Source organism: Coffea eugenioides, chromosome 8, assembly GCF_003713205.1.
Source record: "Coffea eugenioides isolate CCC68of chromosome 8, Ceug_1.0, whole genome shotgun sequence".
Lineage (NCBI taxonomy): Eukaryota > Viridiplantae > Streptophyta > Magnoliopsida > Gentianales > Rubiaceae > Coffea > Coffea eugenioides.
In genome coordinates, this window is record NC_040042.1 from 35,152,755 (window position 1) to 35,170,916 (window position 18,162).

At 42.0% G+C, this 18,162-nt stretch overlaps 1 protein-coding gene across 1 annotated transcript; it reads right to left on the reverse strand.

The window, feature by feature from the left end:
• Positions 1-13,255: 13,255 nt before the first annotated feature.
• Positions 13,256-17,548, reverse strand: LOC113780637. The gene is made up of 5 exons (XM_027326419.1): positions 17,426-17,548; positions 16,661-17,179; positions 16,352-16,567; positions 15,968-16,279; positions 13,256-15,766 (listed from the first exon to the last, which is right to left on the reverse strand). The coding sequence occupies exons 1-5, from the start codon at positions 17,546-17,548 to the stop codon at positions 13,256-13,258; spliced, it is 3,681 nt and encodes a 1,226-aa protein (XP_027182220.1).
• Between the last annotated feature and the right edge of the window lie 614 nt (positions 17,549-18,162).

Consider the following 18,162-nt stretch of genomic DNA (forward strand, 5'->3'; position numbering starts at 1 on the left):
TTACCCATTTTCCAGCCATTTATGGCTTCAATATTTCCTCAAACAAACTCAAAGTTACATACAAAATAATCTCATTTCAATAGCCGTTCAATAGGCTCAAGGTCATACAGGTACAAAATCAAGCTAACGACATGTGCGGAAATGAAGTTTAACAAAAGACAGATTTGACGTGTTTTTGCGTAACAGACACAATTGAGGCTACGTATATCAGATTGAGGTGAAACTTATACCGTTTCGAAGCTAAGGCAGAGAGGTACAACTTTGGTGAAGACCACCTAGTCTAATTTCCAGTGTAACCCAGTCAAATGCCCAATTCACTGAACCAAATTCCAACTAATCGGCTAATTAACCGTACTGCCTTCAAATGGCCATATCTCAAGCTACCAAAGTCCGTTTAAGATGTTCTTAGAGGCGTTTGAAAGCTAAGACATAGTAAAAAACTTTCATGTTTTGGAAAATGGCTAAATCAGCACGGATCATAGTGAATAGACACGGTCAATTGGATGAACTGTCTAAAACGGATCACTGGATGCATCCAAGGGTAGTGAGGGTATTTTGGTCTTTTCACAGGTTACGTTGTTCTGATTGAGTTGAAATTTTATAGTAAACCATAAAATGTCATTCTGTACAACTTTCATGTTTTGTGCTAAGCCTAGTTTGGCCTCTAACATGATGAAATAGAACCGGACAGAATTGAAGCTAAGATTTCCAGAAATCTGGAATTTTTGTTATTTCAAGCTATAATTCATATTTTCCCTTGAAACTACCACTACTACTACCTTTACAAGACCATATACCACATATATGCATCATACAACACCAACCCACAAGAGACCCTAATTCAAAGGTCATCCATCCAATCATCAAAACTCTTTGAAACAAGCATCACAAGCACTATACTAACATTAATACCCAACTTAATCATGATTAATGGAAAAGAAATGGTTGATCAGCCATTATACCTCAAGGCAAGACCTTGCTAGGATGATCCTTCACCTCTCCTTGATATTCTTGGTTCCTTAGGCTTCCCAAGCTTCCAACTAGTGATTGATCGGTTTAGTTTTTTGTTGTTGGCAATAAAAAGGTTGGAATGAAGGTTGAAGATGGAAAAATCTCTTCACTCTCCTGCTCCTCTTGCTCTCGGCTGACCAGGAAAAAAAATGAGAAAGAATGAGCTCAATTAAGGGATAAGAAGGCAAGACAAAAGGTTGGGCAAGAAACCATAGATGGGTGACACTTGTCACCACCAAAGCCATCCAAGTTTCTCTTTCTTTTCCTTTCATTTTGGGCCACTTGTTTCGGTTATGAGAATGAGGATGAGGGGGGATATTTTGCAAAAATATCAAGAGTATGTGGTGGTAAGGAAGTGGTGGTCAAGTGGTGGGTTCAATCGGTAGTGATCGATATCCGTCGGTTCGAGCCGATTTCTTAAATCGCGTATACTAGGGTTTTTGCCTTCTAATCACTAACTTATTATTATCACCTCTAATCATATAATATTTCCTCATCTAAAAGTCACTCTTACCTACCAAATTTGATCCTCACTCCGTACTGCATAGTCACACTACGGAAAAACGTGAAAACCCTAATTCGCTCTAACTTGGAAACGGACAACGAAAACCCTTACTTCTATATTCATTTACACTTATTGTGGGGTGATTGGGTAGTAGGGCCATAATAAATGAATAATTTCCAAATAAAAGGGCATTTTTAAGAAAAACGTGAGGGGTTTTACAATTCCATAAATTGAATTTAATGTTTCGGTTAAAATATGAGAAATTTGAGAAAACGGTCAGTCACAAGTGAAACTAGGGTTTTGATTAGACTTTTAGGGTTTCCAGTCTTTTAAAATAAAACAAGGTTTTAAATCAAACCCAAAGAAATAACTTTAGTTTCTTCTTTAAAACAAAATAATGTTTTAAAATAAAAATAAACTAAAGAAACCGTAATATCCTCTTTGAGACTAAACAAAAGATGATCCTAAAAGTTGGGGTATCACACAACAAAATACTTACCCCAACAGCAAACAGCAAAAGGGGTTCAAACTCAAATCAGTAATCACCCCCATCAGCACACAGCAAAAGGGTGATACTCAACATAAGGCATGAATTCTCACATATGAAATCAAAACAAAGGATGGGCTTAGGTCGAGTGAGATAAAGTACACCCTCGCCTAAGTACCCATTTAACATATACAAAGTACTTTAACAATTTCACGTCAATAAACAACCCAATTACTCACTTGATAAAGCTTGGCACGAAAAATGATACAATTCACTGAGCTTGACCGTCACCGTCAAAAGCCTCACAGTCTGTATTGACAGATTATATACACACATTAGTGAAACAGCCATACAATAGCAGTTTATAACTTAAACGATCGAAAACGGTCGAAAACGGTCAAAAATAATAAAAAACGGTCAAAAACGACGTTAAGGCCAAAAGAATGTCGAAATTGGCCGAAACGGCCGGAATGGTAACAAAATAACAAAAGTAGTCCTAAACGGACCAAAACGGCAAAAACGGTTGAAAATGCACGTGCGTGTGCGTGAAAATGAAAATGGTACAAAACGGGTTACAACTTCCATGAAGACACCTCAACCCAGTTTTCAAGGTATCCAAGTCAAATGTGCAAGTTATAGAACTCGAACTCCAAAGACCAGTTTAAATCTCTAGTGAAAATTTGGCGGCATGCCCCTTGTGTTTCCCTATTTTCCAGCCATTTATGGCTTCAATATTTTCCTGAAACAGTCCCAAAGTCACACACCAAATAATCTTATTTCAATAGCCGTTCAATAGGCTCAAAGTCATACAAGTACAAAATCAAGCTAGGACCATGTGCGGAAATGAAGTTTGAGTCAAGACATTGTTTTGCGTAACGGACACAACTGAGGCTACGCTTATCAGATTGGGATTCAATTTATACCATTTCGAAGCTAAAATAAAGGGTACGACCTTGATGAAGACCACTCAGTCCAGTTCGTAGTGTATCCAGGTCAAAATTCCATTGTACAAAACCAGAATCTCACAAACGGGTTAGCTAACCGCACTATGGTGAAACGATAATAACTCAGGCTACCGAAGTCCAATCGATGTGATTCTAGGGGCGTTGGAAAACTAAGACATAGCACTACAACTTCTATGTTTTAGCCAACTGCTAATTCTGTACGGATTAGGGTGAACAGACGCGGTAACATTGGTGAAATGTCAAAACTGTCCCTAACGTTCTACCTATGGCAGTCAGGGGTATTTTGGACTTTTCACAGGCTACGTTGCTCCGATTGAGCTGAAATTTTACAGGAACCTATAAACCATCATTCTATATAACTTTCATGTTTTATTCTAAGCCTATTCGGCCTCTAACATGGTGAACTGAAACCGGACAGAACAGGGTACATACTAACTTCAATTCTGGAAATTTGCTACAATCAAGATATAAATCTCATTTTTAGCTTGAAACCATCACTACCACCTCATATACCAACATATATACATCATACACCATCCATAAAACAAGTATGAGGAGGGTATCATTCAAACCCTAACTCAATTGCATCATTCCAATCATCCAAAATCACTTGATATAAGCATTATTATAACCACAAATACAAGCTACTAAGCAACTCCAACATGATTAAAGGACAAAGAAAAGTATGGGCAGCCATATTACCTCAAAACAAAGCTTGCTAGAGTTATCCTCCACTTCCCCTTGAAATTTTTGGTTCCTTAAGCTTCCCAAGCTCCCAAACTAGTGATTAATCGGTTTAGTTTTTCTTGTTTTCACTCAAAATGGTTCAAATTCAAGATGGATTGAAGTTGTTTCTCTTGCTCTCTCTCTCTCCCTTAAGCTCGGCCAAACCAGGGAAAAATGGTGAAGAAATGGAGCCAATGTGAAGATAAGAAGCAAAGAAAATTGGCTTGGTCAAAGGTCTTGGATTGGTGCCACTTGTCACCACCAATTTCCATCTCAAATTATTTTCTTTTCTCTTGTTTTTGAGTCAATAATTTCGGCTGCCATGAGGGCTATTTTGGGGCTGATATTAATCACTTAATAGCAAGGAGATTAAGGTAACAAAGTAGTGTTCAAGTGGTGCACTCACTCGGTAACAAACGGTACCCGTCGGTTCAACCCGTTTTTCTTAAATCGCGTATACTCGGGTTTTAACTTATAATTCACTAACTTATTATTATCACTTCTAATCACACACTTAATATCATCTAAAACTCACTCTTAATCACCAAAATTAGTACACTCTCCGTACCGAATGGTCATACTACGAAAAGGCGTGAAAACTCTAGTTTGTGATAACTTGAAAACGAAAAGGAAAAACCCTTAATTCTATGTTCATTTGCAATTATTGTGGGGTGATTGGGTAGTAGGGCCGCAGGGCCATTATAAAGTAATCTTTTCCAAATAAAATGGAATTTTTAATAAAAATGTGAGGGATTTTAGAATTCCATTGATTACAATTAGGGTTTCAATTAAAAATGAGAGATTTAAGAAAACCGATTAGTCACAAGTAAACTAGAGTTTTTTTATTAAAATTTCAAGTGTCCAACAACAAAAAAAATAATGTTTTAAAACAAGACAAAAGAAATAAATCGAAATTTTAAAAGAACGAGGGAAAAACATTGTCCTAACATTCGGGGTATCACAATCTCCCCTCCTTAAAAGAATGTCGTTCTCGACATTCCAACGGGTACTAATCCAGTCAAAATAGTCCTCCAAAGTTAGTCAAGTACTAAAAATCACTCCAATCCCTTATATATGATCTTATCACTTAGTAAAGAGCTAATAGATATCTAAGCAAGTAACCAAATAGAACATGCAAAAAGGTTCGGTTCACACAACTAGCCCTGAATTGAAAGTAAAGTCTCAGATAGTCGAAAAATTCAGAACATGGCTTAGCCTCAAGTCGAAAATTTCTCAGGTCGGAAATTTTACCCCTGGCGATGCTGAACAACACAACAAGCTAGCACAACAGCTATACTTCACCAGTGAATCTCAATTCAAGAAGTTCATCCCTGGCGGTGCTTGAAAACACAACAGGCAATGCCTCACCAGAGAGTTTCAGTTCAACCGCTACAGAGGAGTAGTAGCCGGTCTACAACCACACGAGTACGAATAAGTTCAAAAGCAAGGTCAAAGCAGGGTTCAAACATATAAGTTCAAAAGTAGAGTCAATTACTTCAAGTTCAAGGGGCACGGGTTTGAATAAGAACTCACTCGGCTAGCCTATACCCAGCAATTCACATTCTCAAACAGTCACCGAATTCAAGTCCACATATAGGTCATATTACTCAAGCGTAAAGTCAAATCAGGTCCATTACGTGTACGTAAGAGCGCACTCGCCAAAACAAGTTCAAGTCTCAAATGAGCTCATCTTAGTTTGTCTCAGACAGTTCAAGTATTGCAAATCCCTTTGATCAGTCCAATGACTAGGTTAAATGTTAGAATCATCCACGCCTTAACCTTTGCCATCAAAAATCACCTCAAGTGCAATCAAGATGCAGACCCTTATTCTAGCGCTCTCCACAATTTGGTACCCAAGTACAAGAATCCACAATAAGACAATTCACAACTCGAGCCGGCCGGTCCCAAGAGTAAACACCCATATTAGAGATTCCTACCTGGCATACCTAACTATTGTCCCCAAAGTACCATGATAAAGGTTTAAACCTAGAACGTTTCATGATTCGTAACTTATGCTCAAAAGAGTCCTTAATCCTTTACACCCATTCACGAAATTAGGACCATAACACCACTTGGCCCAAGCTCACTCCATGCAGAGACCACGCGAAGTGGCTCTGATACCATCTGTGACGGCCACACTTCTCCCAAGGGCGAACCCAAGGGTATCGGCGGGACGCCTGCCCATCTCTCGCCAGGACTCACTCAATCGGATCTCCCGCATACATCCATTTACAACAAATAACATCACAATTCAAACTTATAATATACATCGATGCACAAATCCAGATACACAACCTCTGCACACCAAAATACTTCAAAATGTTTACAATTCGAGTACAATCAACCCTAGTCGAGTGCTAGCGCGAGTACCATTCAAAGTTCAAAACTAAACTACCCTGTACAAGTCTCACGCCTCGCTCGTACTCCCTGGTAAGGAAAACAAATGGAATGGGGTAAGCTATATGCTTAGTGAATAATCAGGAGAAAAAAATGTAAAATCACATCCAATAAATATGTAAATCAGGATATTTCACATCAATAACAGAAATATAACATCACAATCATAGGATATGGGTGGCTCCAAACCCAGTTCAATTCCCCGAGCTTGAACGCCTGTTGACACTCCGTCAACCAAAGTACTCATAGACCGTAGACTCCATTTAACTTTCCCCGTTCACCTTATCAACCTCCGCTGGTCAGTCAACAGCACACAGCAGCTCGAGCGAAACAAAATAACTTAGCTTTCATCAGAGCTTTAACAAAGAACTGAATCCAAACGTTAGCATGGAACAATCTTCGACCAAACCCGGCTGGCTCGAATAGTTCGTCTACCCTTGGAACCGGGCTGGAACCAAGCCCTGAGATATCCAATCTCTCAATAGAAGATATCTCTCAACAAAGTACTTACCCCAACAGCACACAGCAAAAGGGGTTCAACTCAAGTCATGTAATCACCCCCATCAGCACACAGCAAAAGGGTGATACTCAACATAAGGCATGTATTCTCACATATGAAATCAAAACAAAGGATGAGCTTAGATCGAGTGAGATAAAGTACACCCTCGCCTAAGTACCCATTTAACATATACAAAGCACTTTAACAATTTCACATCAATAAACAACCCAATTACTCACTTGATAAAGCTCGGCACGAAAAACGATACAATTCACTGAGCTTGACCGTCACCGTCAAAAGCCTCACAGTCTGTATTGACAGATTATATACACACATAAGTGAAACAGCCATACAATAACAGTCATGCCCTTCGGACTAACCAATGCCTCTGCTATTTTTATGGATTTGATGCATAGAATTTTTAAACCCTAGTTGGACCGATTTGTCGTTGTATTTATCGATGACATTTTGGTTTATTCAAAAACCCGAGAGGAGCATGAGCAGCACCTACGAATCGTCTTACAAACCCTAAGAGAGCACCAATTTTACGTAAAGTTTAGTAAGTGTGAGTTTTGACTGGAGAAAATCTCTTTCTTGGGGCATGTGATTCCAAAAAAAGGTATCATGGTAGACCCGGCAAAAGTAGAGGCGGTGATTGAATAGAAGAGGGCAGAGAACCCCACTGAGATTCATAGCTTTCTAGGGTTGGCTGGGTATTATAGGCGTTTTATTAAGAACTTTTCTAGACTTGCCGACCCTTTAACCGACCTGACGAAGAAAAATGGTCGTTTTATGTGGGATGCTAGGTGTGAAACTAGTTTTCAAGAATTGAAGAGAAGATTAACCATGGCACCCATTCTAGCTTTACCTAACGGAATAGATAGCTTTACTGTTTAGACCGATGCCTCGAGGGAAAGTTTGGGGTGTGTGTTGATGCAAAACAAAAATGTGATATCTTTTGCCTCTTGAAAATTGAAAGCTCATGAGCAGAATTACCCAACCCACGACTTGGAGCTAGCCGCAGTTGTTTTTGCTCTGAAAAAGTGGAGACACTATCTATACGGGGTAACTTTTGAGGTTTACTCTGACCATAAGAGCCTTAGATACCTCTTCTCGCAAAAGGAATTGAACATGAGACAGCGGCGATGGATGGAATTTCTGGAGGACTATGACTGCACCATCAACTACCATCCGGGAAAAGCTAACGTGGTGGCCGATGCCTTAAGTCGAAAGGCTCAAGTAGCGGGGTTAATGATTGAGGAGTGGGACTTGTTAAAATCGATTAGTGAATGGAACCCTTGCCTTGGCAATCAAAAGGTGATTTTTGGTAGCATTAGAGTGACATCCACTTTACTGGAGCAAATCAAAGAGACCCAGAAAGAAGACTCGATGGTACGGAAGTGGGGGGAGAAAGTGAAAAAAGGAGAAACGTCTGATTTCATTCTAAATCCCGAAGGAGTTTTGAAGTATCGGAATCGAGTAGTGGTGCCTAAGGATGAAACATTGAAAAAGGAGATTTTGGAGGAAGCCCATCAGTCGAAATATACAATCCATCCGGGTAGTAGTAAGATGTATCAGGACTTGAAAGGGGCATATTGGTGGGACAACATGAAAAAAGAAATTGCCCAATACGTGCAAACTTCTCTCATCTGTCAGCAAGTTAAGGCAAAACATCAAAAACCATCTGGATTGTTACAACCCCTTGAGATACCCAAATGGAAGTGGAAAAACATTACAATGGATTTCGTTTCAGGTTTGCCACGAACACAACGAGGACATGATGCCGTTTGGGTGATCGTCGATCGGTTAACCAAATCGGCCCATTTCTTGCCGATAAACATGAAGTATTCCATGGATAAATTTGCTCAATTGTATATGGATGAGATTGTAAGACTACACGGAGTCCCTGTGAGTATCGTTTCGGATAGAGATCCTCGTTTTGTGTCTAGGTTTTGGCAAAAATTTCAAGAAACCTTAGGGACCAAACTCAACTTTAGTACCACTTATCACCCCCAGACGGATGGGCAGTCGGACCGAACCATTCAAACCCTTGAAGACATGTTACGGACTTGCATCTTAGACTTTGGGGGTAGTTGGGGCCAACATATGACGTTAGTGGAATTCGCATACAATAAAAGTTACCATTCATCAATTCAAATGGCACCATACGAAGCTCTTTATGGGAGGAAGTGCCGATCACCAATTTATTGGGATGAAGTAGGTGAGAAGAAAGTTTTAGATCCGACAACCGTTTCGTGGATGGAGGATGCACAGGAAAAGGTTAAGTTGATACGTCAAAGACTCCTAACAGCTCAAAACTAACGAAAGAGTTACGCGAATAACCGAAGGAAAGATTTGGTGTTCGAAGTTGGAGATCGTGTCTTTCTGAAGATCACACCGTTACGAAGTGTCACGGCGAGTAGAGGAAAGAAACTTCAACCGAGATTTGTAGGACCCTTCAAAATTCTCCAAAGAGTTGGAAAAGTAGCATATCGACTCGAGCTACCATTAAGTTTGTCCAAGATTCACGACGTCTTTCATGTCTCAATGCTCAAAAAGTATTACCTCGATCCAACTCACATTTTACAACCGGAGAAGATTGAGATAGATGAAGCACTCACCTATGAGGAGAAACCTGTGCAATTGCTTGACCGAAAGGTTAAGGACTTGAGAAATAAACAAATCCCTTTGGTGAAAATTTTGTGGAAAAATCACGGGGTAGAAGAGGCAACCTGGGAGGTGGAAGAAGAGATGCCAAAGAAATATTCTGGGCTATTTGCGAATCACGGTAAGAAATTTCGAGGATGAAATTTTTTAAGGGGGAGAGAGTGTGAGAACCCGAAAATTTTCTTATTTTCTAGGCATTATTTTATTTATTTGCACACATTTTCTATATTTTCTTTATTATGAAAATTTTCTAGATAATTTTTATTAGTAAAAATAGTTTTTAAATTATTTTCTTAGTATAAGATAGTTCATGAGACAATAGTAGTATATATTGGACGTGGGATCCGCTAGTGCATTAAGTGCGATAAATTCGGCCAATTAAGTTAAGTTTTGCATAAAGGGATTAAATTACTAGGTGTTAGGAGATAATTAGAGGTTACCTAGATGGATTAACCTTGGAGAGACAAGAAGATAGGTTTGAAATTAAAAGGTGCTAGGTGTCGCGACATGGTTGGATGTTGGACTTTGACCACTATTCCCCAACTTTACTAAAACATTAATTTTGACCCAAAATCATCTTCATTCTTGCTCCTTCTTGGTCGAGCTTCATAGAGAGAAAAAGAGAGAAAACCTTCAACTTGTTTCTTCCATTCTTGCTCATATCTTGTGATGCAACCACTAGAACTTCAAATTACTCCATAAAAAATCCTTTGCTAGGTAGGATTAAAGAAGGTGGTGGAGTGGTTTTAGAAGAGGAGGTTCTAAGTTGCTATCTTTCTTGAGTTTATAAGGTGAGTTGCTAAGAAATTTCCTCTTTGTTCTTAATAAGGATAGATTAGTGGTTTTATTGGCTAAATATACTATTTTGTGGAAGATTTCATGATTTTAAGTAGAGTTTGATAAATTTCTGATTTATTAGTGATTTTTTTGATTTTATATAATAATTGTTGGTTGGCCATGGAATGATAGTTTGATATGGTGTAAAATGGAGCCTTTGTGTGTTAATTGTGGTTGTTGCGGAAAATTTCAGATTTGTGCGGAAAATTTCAGTTTTAGGGTTTCAAAATTTGGGGCTTTTCTAGGGTTGTTGTGGAACTCTTGATTGGCTAAGATTGAAGGGTATTGTAACCCTAATAAGGTGTGTTGAATAGCTTATGAATTGTAGTTGTACTTGTGGTTGTGTTGGATGAATTTAAATGGTTATTTGTAGGATGGAAAATCTGAAATTTTAGGGGAAATGCTGTCCAAATTTTAAGTCTATGTGATTTCTTGGTTTTGGCTTGCTTTGAGTGGAAATGAGTGACTTTGGGAGTTGTCTAAACCTTTGGCACCAAGTGTTTCTTATTTTCACTTCCAAGTTCTTTTTGGCCTTGGATTAGTAGTTTATTAATTAGGTTTACGACTCGTGCCCAAGTCTCAATTGTGTTTTCTTGATTGTTATAGGGCGTGCCGGTGATCCGAGGCATACATCGGGCGGAAACTTGTGAAATTTCTTTGTTTGAAGTGGTGAGTGTACTACTCACATGATTGTTATTTCATGGCTTTATTGTACTTGAAATCTATGACCGGACTGCTTGTGATTACTGTTTATGCTAGATGAGACGAGGGTGTACTTTATCACTCTCGTATTCTATGATTTATTTGACTGTTCACTGTATCACTTGGAATTCTCTTAATTGTACTTGAACTGATGTCGTTTGGACGTGTATCCAACAACCTTTACTGATAACTTTGAGCTCAACCTCATTGGTAGTCATTTGAATCGAGCAAGCAAGGGCTTGGTCGAGGAAAATTGACAAGCCATAGGGACTGTTTTTGGGAATCTTTGGGTATGAGACTCTTAATTCTGGTGTACTCGAGTATTATCAATTCTATTCTACTTGGTGTTCGAGCCCGGTAAGGGGTATGTGTGGTGGACGAAAATCGGAGTAAAGTGGAGTCTACGGTTATGGTTACTCTATATACATTGACGGAGAGTCAATGAGGTGAGATCAAGTACGACAAAAGAGAAAAGGGCTCTTAAGAGCCGTCCGTATCCTTTTACTCTCTATTGTTGTGTGGTGTTGGTTTTGCTCACTTGATGAACGTATTTGAATTGAGTATCATTGTGTTTATGTGATCCTTGAATGCTTGAATGATGGTACCTCATTGGGCGAAGGCTCACTTCGTTAATTTTGTTTTCCTTACAGGGAAAAATCTTTTGGGCCTATGATATTCTGAAGAATGAGTTGAGCTAGTATAGATATTCTTTTCTATAGCTCCTCGATAGTTGGAAAAACCCTAAATGTATTTTGATCTGAACGTTACCCTTTTCGATTTGTAAATGTACAAACATGTGTATATAAAAGTGCTAATCATGTTCATGTGTTATTTTGGCTTGGAAATATTTTTTTCCTTAGGGTTATATGAAGTTAATTGTTCTTGATTGGGTTTCGAACAGATTCGAAATTTGAACGAAGAAGAAAAAAAAGTTTGGTGGGAAATTTTGCAGGAGAATCCGGACGCATATCCGGCCAGTTCTTGGCCGGATAGCCGGCCAGATTGACAGGGGATTTTGAAATCCGTTTGAGTTGGCTACTGCCTCCAATCCGGCCAGAATTCGGCCGAATTGTGACGTGCAGTCACTGTTCACCTTCAGTTTCGATTTTCATTTTTCCGTTTCGTGGTTGTTGAATCGTTTAAGCGCACTAATATATTTTGGAACATTTTAGTTTGTGTATAACCGTCTTAGTAGTCCTGGCGAGAGTTGGGCAGGCAGTTCGCTAACCCCTTTGGTACGCCTTAGGGGAAAGTGGGGTTGTCACACCTCTAGGGCGTACCCTAGGGTTTAGTGAGTCGCCTGCCCAACTCTCGCCAGGACTCATTCATGCTTAATTCGAGAAAAGAACTTAAAACCATAGAAAAAAAAAATAAAACAACGATTTCAAACTTAGCATATACACTGATACTCAAATCCAACTACAAGTCTCATACATGCCCAAATACATTAAAATGTTTATAATCCAAGTACAATCAACCCCTAGTCGGGTGCTAGCGCGAGAACAATTGCAAAATTCAAAAAAACTAGACCACACTAGTTTGTACAAGTCTCACCCCTCGCTCGTACCCCTGTAAGGAAAACAAATGGCGTGGAATGAGCTAAAAGCCCAGTGAGGTTCCAAATAGCAAGTTTACCATTATTTAAAAGTACAAGTATCAATGTAGAAACATAGCGAGCATAACAAGTTCGTAAAAGTGAGCAATCACACTTCAAGTAGCAAATCTCAAAATGGGCGAGTGTAAAAGTTTTTCAAAAGAAACAATAACCCAATGAGTAACGATCATGTCAAAATATAAGGATACGGATGGCTCTCAAGAGCCAAGTTCCTGTTGCTTCACCAGAGCTTGATCAAGTAGTAGTTGACACTCCGTCAACTTTCAAGTAAAGGAATCAGTCCAGTAGAACACCATTTAGCTACAATCTCCGTCCACCAACCAAACCCCCTACTGGGACCAAAATCCTCAATAGACACTGGTGGTAATACTTGAGTATACCGATTAGTCGAAGAGATAGCACTCCACTCGACAAAACTAATGACCAGGGTTCGTTAGTGAATCGACCAAACCCTTGCCGGCTCGACTCGACCAACTAGCCACAGGGTTTCTGGAATTCTAGACAAGATACAACTCATACGCATGTATATCAATTCAATTGAAATCATTGAATAAGAATATATCACATTAGGGCAAGTGCGCTAAAGTACACTCTTACCCTATCAATCCACTCATATATCATGTAATCACATTGGTCAAGTATTAAACACAAATGTCAAGTTCAATCAAGTATTCGGAAGCACTCACCAAAGATATAGTGCCTTTACGGGTCACGGTCAGGTATTACTCCTTGTTGGGAGTCCAAATCTGCGATAAAACATCATTTTTTTAAAATATATATTAAATTTTATTCATTCGAGATCACGAATACATCGACTACCGGGAAAAGCCCCAGTTACTACAGCCTATGCACGTTCTACCCTAACACGCCTAACCGATGGCACCCCAAGTCTATTTAACCGACACTCTCCTCGGGCCACCGAGAGAAGAGTGTGCTCAGTAAAGTAAACTCTAACTAGCTCTTGCGGATGAGAGACCCCCACATTGGATAATATATCAGCAACCTTATTCGCCTCTCTGTAACAATGCTCAAACCGAACCCCCTCTACCAGGTGCCAGACTTGCTCCACCTCTCTTCTAATAGACCAAGAACAAAGACATCGCCGCTGGAGTATGTCAATTAATAACATCGAATCCGATTGCACTATCCTGGGGAGAAATCCCTTTCCAAGACACAACTGAACACCCTTCAACATGGCCAACACTTCAGCACGAAGACTAGTAGCTTCCCCCAGGTACGCCGAGAAAGCAACCAATAACTGCCCATCGGAGTCTCTAAGTAAGCCGCCTCCACCACTCGCTCCTGGATTTCCCTTAGAACAACCATCCGTATTGAGCACCATATTTGCTTGACCACCTGCCCTCCACTGAACAATTCTGAACTCATACAGAACAGTCGATTGAGCTACCCTTTCGTAGAACAGCGAGAAATCGCTCACTTGGGCGGCCAGACTAAACTGAACCTCAATTGCCGATTTGACATCCTGGAAGACCGCTTCACATATCTCCTTTACACAAACTCTAGCCCCCTCAAAAATCGCTCTACACCTCGCCTTCCAAATGTTCCAGCAGATAAAAACTGGAACAATGTCAAATACGAATCTCTGCTTGCCCCTTGGAGTTGGGGACATCCACCAATCAAACAAATGTGCTCGAAGACTATCATACGAACTGCCAATACCATATATGTTCTGAAAATATGCCCAAACCTGCAATGCAAGCTGTCCCGCAAAAAACACATGCTCCAGTGTCTCTCCAGTGGCAAGCGCACAGCAGAAGCACTTTGACGCCAACTGGAACCCCATCTCCCCTAAGACGTCATCCAAAGGCAGTCGCCTCGTGAGCAAGCGCAGCATGAACAAGGACACTCTCAAAGGTATTCTAGCATGCCATATGCGAGAGAACACCAGTGACCTGTTGCGACCTTGGTGGACCTCCTGAAAGGCTGCTACCAAAGTGAAGAGCCCTGACTGCGTCGACCTCCAGATCACTTGGTCTGTCCCCCTTCCACTCAGTGCCGGTGAATGCATCACCTCATCCACAATGGTTGGCGGCAGAATCTGTGACAACCGATAACTATCCCAGGTGCCATTGACCATAACATCAGAAAACGAAAGGCCCGGAACCACAAAGGCTCTAAGAAAAAGAGGCCCACTCCCCAACCAATTATCATACCAAAAATCACAAGTCCCATCATTGAGCAACCATACCATGCATAATTCCACCTGGCGACTCACATTGACCATGCGCCTCCAAGTTGGTGAGGCAGCTTGAGAACTAACCACCTGATAAGGATGGACCCATTTACAGTACTTTGCCCGCATGAAGGTTGCCCATAGAGATGACCCCGTGCGCAAACCCCACCAAAGCTTACAAGAAAAGGCATTATATACATCGCGAACCCGCCGGAAACCAGTGCCACCTTCCATCACCGGGTAACAAAGTTGAGACCACAGAATCCAGTGGTGCTTAGTCTGCTCGGTCGAGGTCCCCCACAAGAAATTTGCGCAGATACGCTCAATACTCTTGAATGTAGCCACCGGAATAACTGCAGCAGATAGAAGGTGCGTCGGAAGCGACGATAAAACATGCTTGATTAGCACTAGCCTGCCTCCAGGCGACAAAAGTTTAGACCGCCAAGAGAGAATCCTTGTCGAGATAGCGTAACACACCTCCCCAAAGTACAAGGATTTGCACTTGCCAATGTATAACGGGAAACCCAGGTACCGGACCGAAAAATGCTGCCTTGAGAAGCCAGTAATCCGCTCAACTACCCTCCGCCTGGCAGGCGACACTGACGGGTGCACTAAGTATCCACTCTTCTGAACACTCACCAACTGGCCAGAGGCCAGTTGATACATTTTCAATACCCGCATAATATCCTTCAAAGAGCTAGAAGAGCCATTAGCAAAGACAAGCACATCATCCGCAAAAGCTAGGTGGGTAACCGGTGGACAACCCCTGGGTACCATGAAACCCAAGAATCTCGACTGTGCAGCAAGACTATTGAGCCCCCGTGATAACACCTCTGCGCCAATGACGAATAAGGCTGGCGACAGCGGATCTCCCTGACGGACCCCACGACTCGATTTGAAAAAACCATATGATGCCCCATTAATGATGACTGAGAACCAAACATTCGACATTAATCTCCAAACCATGTCAATGAATCTCTCACCAAATCCAAATTTGCGCAATACACTGACAATGAATGTCCACGAGACACGATCGTACGTCTTTGCCATGTCAAGTTTCAACGCTACATTTCCCCTCCTAGCCTTTTTCCTAATCCCTGACATAAGCTCCTGAGCAAAGAGATAATTCTCTGTTATATTCCTGCCTTTGACAAACCCTGTCTGTTACGGAGACACAATCTTGGGCAGTATACTTGCTAACCTATCCGCCAAAATTCTAGACAGCACCTTGTTGAAAAAATTGCACAAACTAATCGGCCTATACTTAGAAAAGTCCTGGGGGCTTGGCACCTTAGGAATTAATACAATGGATGTGGATGTTACAAAGCGAGGCAGCTCCGTCCCACAAAAGAAACAGATTACATTATTATAAACATCCTGCGCAATAACATCCCATGCGAAAGTAAAAAACTGACCTGTGAAGCCATCAGGGCCTGCAGCACTATCCCCATCCATCTCAAATACCACCCGTTTCACCTCCTCCCTAGTTGGATCTGCATCAAGAGCTGCCCTGTCTGCCTGTGTCACCATATTAGGGATTAAATGCTCCCAATCACCAGCTGACCCCCCGGAGCCCGAGAACAAATTCGAGAAGAACCGCACAGCCTCATTGGTGATCCCCTCATCATCTTCAACCCATACGCCATTCTTATCCTTCACTCTATGAATTGCATCCTATATCCTCCGTTGCTGAACCGTTGCATGAAAATATCTTGAGTTTCGATGTCCGTATCGAAGCCACTTTACTCTAGCCTTCTGACTCCAAAACTTTTCTTCATTTAGCAATGCGTGTCGCAGCTCAGCTTGAGCTTTACTCAGCTCAACCTGCGCCTCCATCGAATCATCCTGCTCCGTGCGGGTTTCTGCTGCTAGCATATTCGCTTCCGCCTGCTTAACAACCTCAAACACATTCCCCAAAACTCCCTTGTTCCAGTCTTGGATGGCCCGCGTGGTACGCAGTAGCTTGGAGCACAGTATCTTTAACAAGGATCCAGAGCTCTCTGCTTACCAAGCCTGGCGAATTACATCCAATAGTCCTGGGTTCGACGTCCAAACGTTTAAAAACCGAAATGCCCTAGGCTTGTTATCCATTCGCGACGCCAGCGAGATCTTCAGTGGCGCATGATCTGATGGATGACGGGCCAAGTGGACCATCGAGATTGATGGAGCACTCTCAGTAAACTCGCCATTGATTAGCACCCTGTCCAGTCTCTTCCAGATTCGTGCGTGCCCTCTCCGGTTATTACACCAAGTGAAACTGGATCCCGAGGACCCCGCATCAAACACTTCGGCCTCCTCCATGAATGACAGTAACTCCAACCCCTCAGATCTTGCGAAAGGCCAACCTCCGCGCTTCTCACTCGGGTCCGCAATGACATTGAAATCTCCGCACACGCACCACAACCTTGAGCTAGGCTTATCGGCCATTAAGTCTTGCCACAACACCCTCCGCTCCCCCAAGGCGCATTTGGCATGCACAAACGAAAAGCACAGGGACCCATCCATCCAAGGATGTTGGACCGATACCGTGACATGCTGTGAAGAACTACCTACTACAAAACACACAATGGAGTACTAAAAAATACCCATATATCAGCCAACAGATTCACAACTACCGAATCAAAGGGCAATCTTACTTTAATTAAATCAATATGTGATACATCCATTTTGGGCTCACATATTGCAACAAACATTAAATTGTGCATACGAATTAACTGTAGCAATCGTCTTAGGTTGGGAGGTTTCGCAACCCCTCTTATATTCCAAAATAGACCATTAATCATGGGGTAAAGGTTGAGAAGAATTTTGAGAGTGCATTACCGCAGACCGAAGCTGCCTGTCCAACGGGCCCGGAACCCGCACCCCTTTCTTTTTTGTCTGCTTGTTGCCGTGATCCATCACTCTGGACTGGTCAATATTCAACCTGAGCACGATGTCCCCCATGCACGTGTGACGTCCCAAAGCCAAGCTATCCGTCTCCTCTTCCTCCTCCCCTTCACTCACTGACCCCCGGGCTCCTCACGCAGATCAGTAGAATGCCGTTTCTGGTCCCTAGCTGCTACCCCTTTACTTGCATTTTGCTCTCTTTGTGTTGGCCCAGCCACCGTTCCTGCAATCCCTAACTCGGCTACCTGACTGGACTCGCATGTAAGCTCTACCGTGAGTTCCCCAATATCAGCAACAGCCCGCGACTGCACAGCTGCAGCCGCACCAGGCCTGGTTTCCTTCCTCTGCATGCGTGGTTCTGGACCAGCGCACAAGTTTTCAGCAGTCGCCCACGTCTCCTTCTGGGCCACCGCCGTCTGCATCTTCGAAGCAGCATACTGGATCTCAGCAGGCTGCTGCATGTGGCACTCCATCTCGGCCACCGCCGACAGCAGTGGTGGCATCCCATTATCGTTGTCGTTATCCTTGTCGCCGTCCTTGTCACCCGCTTCCTCCCCGCAAGACCGAACTTTTGTGGGAATGACCTGCCCGAACGCCTCAGTCTCGGCGTCAGGTGTGCGGATGTCCGTAGTCTTCCCCTGCCCATCAGAATTGCCCAGCTGCTCCTGCGA

Coding starts and splice junctions, on each gene's coding strand:
- LOC113780637 (XM_027326419.1), bottom strand. CDS start 17,548: ATGGGGGACATCGTGCTCAGGTTGAATATTGACCAGTCCAGAGTGATG. Junction 17,180..17,425: donor ACAGGCAGCTTCGGTCTGCG/GTAATGCACTCT, acceptor GGTATTTTTTAG/TACTCCATTGTGTGTTTTGT. Junction 15,767..15,967: donor CGCAGGATGTTTATAATAAT/GTAATCTGTTTC, acceptor TCTCCGTAACAG/ACAGGGTTTGTCAAAGGCAG.